General features: G+C 43.0%; 1 protein-coding gene across 1 annotated transcript; it reads left to right on the top strand.

Annotated features, from left to right (window-relative positions):
- Window positions 1-1,290: 1,290 nt before the first annotated feature.
- Window positions 1,291-4,698, top strand: dusp1 (dual specificity phosphatase 1). Its single transcript, XM_034543783.1, has 4 exons — window positions 1,291-1,995; window positions 2,219-2,364; window positions 2,479-2,698; window positions 3,401-4,698. Exons 1-4 carry the CDS (start codon window positions 1,587-1,589, stop codon window positions 3,754-3,756), a joined length of 1,131 nt encoding a protein of 376 aa, XP_034399674.1. The 5' UTR covers window positions 1,291-1,586; the 3' UTR covers window positions 3,757-4,698.
- Window positions 4,699-10,398: the final 5,700 nt, after the last annotated feature.

The following is a 10,398-nucleotide window of genomic DNA, read 5'->3' on the forward strand; positions in this document are numbered from 1 at the left end:
GCTGGTATTGCTCACACCTTCACCAGGTGTTTGATTTCTTTCTTAACGTGAGGACAAAATGTTTGGTACGGACTGTTTTCAGAGCGCTGTTTAACCCGCCTCCCTCCACTGTCTTACAGTGTGTAACATTCCGGCGTGTGCCACACAGTTGACTCATCTCACAGGAGTGTGAGGTTAAACCGGCTGGAGAGTTCTTGCACTTTGTTGTGATTGGTTACGTTTTTATCCTCAAAACCTCCCCTTCCCCTTTCTTTCTATCTATCTATCTATCTATCTATCTATCTATCTATCTATCTATCTATCTATCTATCTATCTATCTATCTATCTGTCTGTCTTCATTACAAATATATTAAATGTTTCGGGGAATAAGATAACATTTGCGGCACTGTTGAGCTGAAACTCAATGGGGTTTTGGTATGTCCCAACACTACTTGTCTTGAAGTCTGCTTCGTAAACATTTATTTCATAACAAAACAATCGCGTCATGTTTCTGCTTTGCAGTTTCAAAACACCTTCTTGTCACTATCGATGCCTGTTGTCTGTCAATAATGGTCATCCAGTGTCCATATTATGAGACTGCAGTGTTGCCCATCAGCCAACCACCAACAGATGAAAAGGGTTTCCCAGAGTGATTGCATGCTTGATTTTTAAAATAAATATAGGTGAAACATGAACAGAAACAGAAGGGACTGGTCGAGCGATCTCCATCTGCTGTTGTCTTCTTGGTAGACCAGTGTTTTGTTTCTCAGCATGTGGAAATTTACTGGACTTCAGATTTCTATACAGTGATTAACTTTTATGGTTAGCCTTTGCTCTCGGGGCATTGAACACTATGTACCTCTGACTAATAAAAACAAAGAATAAACTTTTATGGCCCCCATGGCATATATTTACTTATTATCTGGTTATTTGTCAACTCTCAGCTGAAGAGGCAAAATAGAAATCTAATTAAACACTAACATCATGGAAAATTTGGCAAATTCCTTATTTGCTGACACACAGACATTTTAATGCGAGCAGTTGTAATTTGGAAACATAATAACTCTTGAACTCTACAAGTGTTTTAAAAGATAAAATGAAAAAAACAACAATAGACGACAGTCTCCCATGCGGTGAACACTTTCTTGACTCTGCGTGCCCGCGTACGTACAGAAATGTCCAGCTTGTGCACGAGCCACGTCCTGCTCTATTGCGCTCAAGAGGGGGGAGAGGCGAGGAGAGGGGGGAGGGGAATGACGTCTGCAGTGCTGGCAGGAAGCCAAGAAGGGCGGTCCGCCTGACGTTAGTGCCGTCTCATTCACAAGCACGAGCAGTATATAAACGCTTTTCAAATCGCTCAGAGGCAGAACAACTCACTGTAAAGTTGTATATACTTAACTTTTAATTAAAGAAGAACCAAAACTACCGGATACTCTTAAAAAGAGGACCAACTTCGATAGTCTTAAAACTTAAAGCGGTTTTTTTTTCCTTTTCATTGAACAAACTAACCGAACAAAGGACTCGCGGCTTCAAACATTACTTTAGGGGAAATACTTGGTTTCCCCGAACAGCCTAAACGTCTTTTTTTCCCGGCCGTACCAGCTTTATGTATTTGGATTTATTATATCTGTCCCGCCGTCCTACTATGGTCATAATGGAGGTTCCCACCATCGACTGTGAGTCCCTGCGTTGCTTGTTGGAGGACGACGTGCCGGGCTGCCTGGTGCTGGACTGCCGCTCCTTCCTGTCCTTCAACTCGTCCCACATCTCGAGCTCCACCAACGTGCGCTTCAGCACCATAGTGCGCAGGAGAGCCAGGGGGGGTCTGGGCCTGGAGCACATTGTCCCCAACGAGGACACAAGGAACCGACTCCTGTCCGGGGAGTACCAGTCTGTCGTGCTGCTGGACGACCGCAGTTTGGACTTAAGCCAGGCGAAGAAGGACGGGACATTGATGCTCGCTGTTACGGCCCTGTGTCGTGACCCCTGCGGAGCCAGGGTTTTTATTCTCAAAGGTAAGGGGACACATACTGGTCGCTCACTGCCTCGCGCAATTGTTTCACTGTATCCTAACAACGGGGCAACAAATGCGGATTACAGCTGTCACCATACCAGCTGGTGCTGGAGTAAACAATGTTCCAAAATAGACCCATGAGCAGTTGTCACCCTTTTGGAGACCCATATTTAAACGTGGCTGTGCTGTTATCTGATATATATGTATTTTTCTCTCCTTCTCAGGTGGTTTTGAGACATTTTCCACAGAGTATCCAGAGACCTGTACCAAACCCTCCCTTCCACAAGGGCTCAGTTTGCCCCTGAGCTCTGGCCATCCTGGGAGTGCAGACCCCAGCTGTAGTCCATGCAATACTCCTTTATATGACCAGGTCAGTATCTTTTATTTGTTAAATATTATAATAATAATATTGAGAGCACTTGTTTTGTTTCTTATTTCCTGTTGTACTGACTGGGGTTGCTTTATTTATTTGTTTCTGTGATAGGGGGGTCCTGTGGAGATCTTGCCTTTCCTCTACCTTGGCAGTGCTTACCATGCTTCAAGAAAAGACATGCTGGACATGTTGGGGATCACCGCTCTGATCAACGTCTCTGCCAACTGTCCCAACCACTTTGTGGACTCCTTCCTCTACAAGAGCATCCCAGTTGAGGACAACCACAAAGCCGATATTAGCTCCTGGTTCAACGAGGCAATCGAGTTTATTGGTGAGTACATCTAACCCCCTTCATGCTCCTTCAACTGCCAAATGTGAGCGCCTATCACAGCTGTCACCAGCAGAGCCCATTGATGGGAAGCGACAAAAAAAAAAAAGCGCCCAACCCCCATCTTCCTTCACAACACTCATTGACAACTGGATTGAAATCTTAAAAAGTTCCCTCCAAAACCGACCAGCTGGCTCTGCACAAGCTCCCCACCCCAACATAATGGTGGTTACATCATCGGCACCTCTCGGGCGTAGAAAAAAAGGATGCCCCCTTTTAATGAATTGCGGGGCAGCGGCCCCAAACTAGTTTTGTAGTGGGAAGGCTGGCTGGGCTTGAATGGCTCCCTCCACGCCACTCTTTGTTCTGGCTGAACAAAAGGCAATTTCTCTTCTCTCACTGTCGGCCTTCCTCCCAGATCAATACCCCCAGCAGGGGTCTGTTCCCCTCTTTTGTCCATTCAGACTGCCTCCTTGGGGAATAACCCCCACAAGCTCACACCCTGCACCCCCATTGACTGTGTTCCTGTGTCTTAATGAGCGCTGTTGAATTCAAATAGCATCTGAAAGTGTTGCAAGGACCTTTTGTGTTTTTGGCTTCCTCTGACAGGCAGACTTTAAACCCCCATTCTTTGCAAGTACATTTCATCACCTGATCGAAGTTTACAGTGAACTAATCTTGCTTCCCTTGTCTTCCCCACCCCAGACTCGGTGAGAAATAAAGGAGGCCGTGTGTTCGTGCACTGTCAAGCAGGCATCTCCCGCTCCGCCACCATTTGCCTTGCCTACCTCATGCGGACCAACCGTGTTAAGCTGGACGAGGCCTTCGAGTTTGTCAAGCAGCGCCGCAGCATCATCTCCCCCAACTTCAGCTTCATGGGTCAGCTCCTCCAGTTTGAGTCCCAGGTCCTGGCCTCGTCTACCTGCTCCTCAGAGGCGGGCAGTCCTGCAATCGGAAACAACAGCACAGTCTTCAATTTCCCGGTCTCGATCCCTGTACACTCCTCAGCTGGTCAGCTGTCATTCCTCCACAGTCCCATCACCACCTCTCCCAGCTGCTGAGGAAGGTGTGTGGAGCACAGACTTTGTTTGGACTTGAACTGTAACTCACAAGTGCCTCTGCTAAGACCACTGCCCAAAACACGTGCCTGATCGTAATCCATTTTATTGTGATACTGGTATCACTGGACAGAATGGGATCTAGTACTTGGGGTCAGTTCATTTGACTCTGCAGTCTGCTGGCCTAATCTCTGTAGGTTGGCCTCATCATGTCTAAAGGAGATTAGACTACCATACATACGTATACATGTTGTGCCTCCTAAATGTGAAAGTCACCCGCATGTTTTGAATCCTAGATTACTTGGGAAATGGCTGAACGGGTAGTTGATATTATTCCCCGAGAGGAAGTTGGAACTATCTGAATATTCTTTATTCAACAGAACGATTTAAAATTGTTTTTATTTTAATTTTTTATTCAGGCAAATGCTTTTGATAATCGTAATCATTTTTGTAGCAAACGAAATGGAGAAGGCGAACAGTTGTCTCAGGAATGTATCCTCTCAAATGTCAATGTTGCTTTCTGTACTGGTTAAAGAAAGTCGTGTCAACCCATTGCCCAACACGGCATGGAAGTTACTCCTTCATTTGACGAGCAATGAATGTCACTGAAATGTCTTTTCAGTGTAGATGTGGCAGGAATCTTCATGTTCAGCTTGAGAGTTGAATTGGTTGCCAATTCAAATGCAAATACCTGCCTTTCAAGTCATCCTGACGCATGGGGAAATGGACCATTAAATACCTCATGTTTCTGTACTGTGTATTGCAGCGCTGAGGCGGACAGAACCCCAAAACTACTAAAAAGGGGATGTGTAGTCCTCAGTGCCTGCATTCTGACATATATATTTATTGAACTAAAGTAATATATTTCTCTATCATATCTATTTTTGCATATGTTTGTTGAAATGTTGTTTTTATACGTTTAATAAATCTCATCTGACTTTTGTACTCAGTTGAAGATGTTCACTCTTTCACATATTATGTCTGATTTATTCACGAGTGACCAATGATGCACCTTTACTTTCAAATCATTTTAGACAACACAGGTGTGGTTTTGTAATGTCACAACTGTTCATCTACCAATTATGCCAAGTACCTAAAGCTAATACATAAAACAGCTTTATCTTTCCAATGTGGCATCTCAAGGTTATAATGATACCAATAAGTCCAAAATACTAACTTAACTGTAATAATAATGTATAGACTTAATGTCTCCCAAAAGTGATTCTCTCTATGTATGTAGTACAAACATCTTCGGGCTGCAACAAACCAACCAAGGCCATCACAATTAGCCAAAGCCCATGTTGTCTTTGCTTGTCTTGTCTGACCAACAGTCCAAAACAAAAACATTTCATTTAATATAATAGACTAATACAATATTCCCATCTTAAATGACGGTGTTTCTAAAAACACGTTTAGTTAATCTATTATCCAAACAGTTTTGTAAAAATGTATATGTTCATGTATTCAACAAACAAGTGTCCTAATTTTAATGCCTTTAAATCGCAACGACTGCAATGCGACGAAACAAAGCTGAAGTCAAATTGACCGCTGGCCTGTCAGACATGTCGTTGTGCACGTCTTTCCCTGTTTTGTTTAATGTGTTGGAATCCTATCGTATATCTGCATAAGGACTTTCGCCCACATAAGAAGCATGATGTCATGGCGTCGGCCATTGTTCGGGCCACACTCCTTCTCTATGAACCCATCTGAGACCAGGGCAGCAGCAGGAGGCTTAAAGAATCAGCCAAGGAGCCCTCCCTCTGCGGCCACAATAGGAGCAGCTGCAAGGCGTTTGGGAAAAGTGTGACATCTAAAGAGCATTCAGGCCTCATTCAAGCGCCGGCCTTGTGTCCCGTGCCTCCCACACCAATGGGGAGGGGGAGACAGAGACGGCCCTGAAAGGGAAAGGAATATGTTTGGGTTGCAAATTAGCCAAAACATTGGCTTTGACCCCTTGGTGGGGTGTGAGAAAAAGGAGAAAATACTTTCTCCAGCGGTGGTGATGATGATGATGATGATAATACCCTAAGGCCTTCCATAACAACATTTAATGACATTTTTTGGGGGAGAAAACCTTACATGTTAGTAACACTTTCACTTTGTATCCTGACAGATGACCAAATGTATTCTTTAAACTGACACCCACTTCTTATCTGACGGTAATGCAAATGATTGTCTCTGAAATCACAAGTGACGAAGCCTCTGTGATGAAAGGCTTATTCATTACCTCACCAGCTCCTTCAGACAAGCTGTGGTTTTGGTGACATATGTGCGACTCTCCCCCACCCCCCTAACCAGCCCACCGGCCTTTGTGTCTTTAGACTTCCTGTTGTCCTGTTGGCAGGAGTGTGTGTCTGTGCATGTGGAAGCTGTTAGGCATCTTTTACGATCTGATGCTTAGGAGAGGAAGTCCTCAGCCAGGTCAGTGACATTAAAGCATTGTGGTTTCAAGTGTGTGTATGCGTGTGTGTGTGTGTGTGTGAGACAACGTCAAGGTGCTATCTCTGTAAAGATATTTCTAATAAGCAAGCTTTCGGTCAGTTTTCATTAAGTTTGACCGTCTATTCAATTTAATTCAGTTCAGTTTATTTTATATAGCCCAATATCACAAATGACAAATTTGCTTTACAATCTGTACACATACGACATCCCTGTCCCAGGACCTCACATCGGATCAGGAAAAACTCCCCAAAATAACCTTTGACAGGGAAAAAAGGGAAGAAACCTTCAGGAGAGCAACAGAGGAGGATTCCTCTCCCCGGATGGACAGAAGCAATAGATGTCATGTGTACAGAATGAACAGCATTACAGAGTTACATAAACACATTCAATGATTATGACAATGCATGAATGGACCTCCAATCCTCCAGGAGGTAGAGAGGAGGGGGGGCGGGGCGATCAGCAGGGGCAACGCGGGAGACCGGCTCACCAGGCAGGAGGCATCAGACACAGCCAGGTCGAATGGACCCTATGAGACGTGAAGTCACAAAGACTCCGGGGAGGAAGCAGAGTTAGTTATATAGCTCCAGTATCTCAGCAATGTCTGATACCAGGCGAGCGGATTTTTCTCCCTTTATGACTGGATTATATAAAAAAATGAAAGTGCAATCTTGTATACATTTATTGCTGATCTATTGAACTATGTGTTTCTTATCATATCCTCACATGCACAGTCAGTCAGAAATGATGACAACAACATTTGCCAGTGTCACTAAGTTGTGGATTGGCTGTTCCATCTAGCAATTTAGCTCTGACTCAGCTTCAAAGTCATTTTAATTCACACAATCCAGAGCAAACGATGGATATATAATGTGTTAGACACTGCTGCCATGACAGGAAGAAACATAACCCTATCCCTCTCTTTTTTCATAATCCTTTTTGGTTTTGGTTTGGATCAAATATGTGGGAGTTTTCCACAGGAGATATGTGATACCCACATACCCACTTTGAATTGAATCATGTCACGTGTACCTAATGTTTAAATGGAATCAAATGACTCATTTAAAAGATTTGCTGCAAGCCTGCTCTCAATCTTGCAATAAAATAACATGAGATCACCATCATCATTATAAAACAATATGGCACCCTAGTCTCCAGTTCTATAAACCTTTAAATGTTTTCAGTTCTACTTCTCAGTAGAGGAGTTAACATGATTACTTAGTAGAGGCCTAGTGTAGGAAGTGATTTATATTATAATGTAACAGTGCCATTGCGTTGTCAAAACACCATATCAATAAGTTCCTATGCACAGCATCTGCAAAGTATTTGTCATTGTGTCTCATTCACTTGGTGATAGAAAAGAAGTGTAATCATTGTGACCAGAAGGTTTGCAGTTTAAAGTGCACACACTTGGTCACAGAGCACACATTTTATCTGTCCAGCATACACTGAACAAGAAAACATCAGCCCCCTTTTTCACCGTGCTCCATGTTGTTTAAATATATCATTAAACAAAAACAAAAGCTGATCTCACCAACGTCAGATCATATTTTCTTCAAAATATGTAGCCCTTACATGTATTTGCAGTTTTGAGAAAGTGGTGTCATGGCGGGACAAACCAACATAGTAAACAAGCCCCCGCGCATATCAGCAGCTTGATGAAGAACTTAACCATACACTATTCATTCATGGGGAGGCCCCTGTTCTTTTGTCTCATTTTTGTTGTCACACACAACACCCAGACACACACACACACACACACACACACACACACAGTATACAAGACTCAATAACAAAGACCATAACTGTACTCATAAATCCAACCCAACTTCCTGTGTTAGAAGGGCTTAAGTGTGAACAGGATTTGCCAGTCTGATTGCTGGAGGATGCTGGGTAATTACACCTCACACACTTCATCGTCCCTTGAAACTGGATTAAGTCTCTCACACTCACACATCCATTCTCACAAACACACACAATATCCTGAGTGAGAAGATTCAGCCCACACATTGATGTCATGACAGAATACTCACCTGGAGTAAATCTGTAAAAGGATTAGGACTGGGACGTCCCGTGATTGTGGCATTTGGACCGGCTCGCTCCAAACTTTACATCAACGCTGGCACACAGTCTGCCGAGGCAGACGCTAAATCTCATTTGGGTTTTGTCGTAAACAGAGTCAACATGGACGTTTCCTGTTAAAGAGGTCAACGTGTCACCGGCTTCAAACACCTGTAATGGATAAATCAACCCAGCAACGTTGCAGGTATCACATTCAAATAGGGAATACCGAAAGAGAGGGAAAGCAGCTTGGTATTTTCCAACTATTTCCGCCACTGCTGGTAAAACACACCTCGACCAAACCTTCTGTATCAAATCGTGCAAAGGCCAGACGCGCTGCTGTTTAGCGTGACAGGAGCCCAGATACGGTCAGATCAGTGACTTGATAAACAAAGACTTGAATAGCTCCAGGAATGTCAGGACATTACGTATGGCCGCAGTGAAGTGGCTTTTCCTTGCCAGCAGGGCTCCCTTTCCTCTAACAAGCCCATCTGGAATGTCTGACGACGGTGGAAGAGGAACTTTGTCGGCTTTGTGTGCTCCGGTTTATCAACAGAAGTTGTATAATATTAATCTCCCATTGTGTTTTTGGTTGTTCCACCTGTCCAGATAACAGCGCTCTGCTATGCATTGGTATAAAATGGGGTAATTCCTTCTCTTACAATATGCTGTTAAACATATAAAAAGGTTTAGAAGTAACAACTTTTTAATTGCTTGTAATTGTTAAAGCGCATCAGCATCAGCTATTTGAATGATGGGCAGAAGTGAGGCACTCATCAATCCCTCCAGAGCCTCATTCACCACCCGGAGTCTGAGCAGAGTCTGTATTTTTCCACTCACAGGAGGTACAGTGTTGTGTTCACAAGCAGCAGCGAGATCCTGTGTGGAGTATTCGAGGAATGTTTGCATCCTGTCTTCTGCACTGACTGCACTCTGGGTGGATGATGTCAGACACAAATATCATACATACGAGCAGACATAAATCACATCAGGGTGGTGCGGGTACGCTCGGTAGCTTAAACAAATCAAATTGTTTGTCGTAATATTTGGGCCAATTAAAGAAAAAAGGATGAAAATGGCCGAATGGCTATGACTACAGTTATATGACATCTTTGCTGATCCACGTTATGAACCACAGATGGCACTCAGCCAGTGAGATTAGTTTGTCTGGCTGTTATCAGAGAACTGTGACATGAGAGCATCATCAACTGCTATCACGAAACCCAAACGCCACACTGATCTGGTCAAACCCAAGGTGGAAACCAGTCCAGCAAAGGATCACTGCTCTTGTCCTTTTCAGTGCTAAAGTAATGCAGTGCAACTAAAAGCAAAAATCTTGCCGCAGAGATTTGAGGGCCCTTGGCAAAAGCAAGCATGGGACATGCCATATGACTGAGAAATGATCACCAATCATATGGTCTAACTGGTCTTACTATGGTCGTTCTTCAGAGGAAAAAGCACAGCCAAAAGTTTATTATTAATGATATTTATTAGATTTTAATAGATGTTGTGATATTATGTAATAACCCATATTCACATTTTTAAGGTTTAAATAACTTGTGTGTTTTGTAATCAGACATTATCATTTATTTCAAACATTTGACACAAATTGCTATTGTGTAAAAATGTAGAACATGATTTTTTCGGTTGATATTCAGTTTTTTTGTTGTTTTCAAGTTTTAACTGTAAGTTTTAGTCAAATCATTCATTAACATGTGTCCTCTTTCTCAAGTTAACTGGTTGTGGTGTGCTGTGTGACCTGTGCAAAATACACATAAGAGAAGATCTCCTAAAAATGTTTGATTTATGAAATGTAATTCGGTGTAATTCTATTTGATGTGATGCTGTAAAGTAGTAGTTTTGTCCAGAAACTACAGTCGTGATGAATGCATCAAATGTGTGTTGAACACATATGTTCAGCAGGGCATCACACATGTGGATGGATCCCAACAGAAGATCCTTGATGCTGAGCAATACCTTCAAGTGCATTGGGTGTGAGCGCCATCTTATGGAAGATATTGTCTGTTACAATGATGAAAAAAAATACAATCTGTAATGGGAATGAACCAACTGGACAGCCTGCGGATAAAACTATTTCCTTTAGTATACAGAAGCATTAAGGCTGATTCACTCAGGCAGCAACAC

Source organism: Cyclopterus lumpus, chromosome 10 (genome assembly GCF_009769545.1).
Source record: "Cyclopterus lumpus isolate fCycLum1 chromosome 10, fCycLum1.pri, whole genome shotgun sequence".
Lineage (NCBI taxonomy): Eukaryota > Metazoa > Chordata > Actinopteri > Perciformes > Cyclopteridae > Cyclopterus > Cyclopterus lumpus.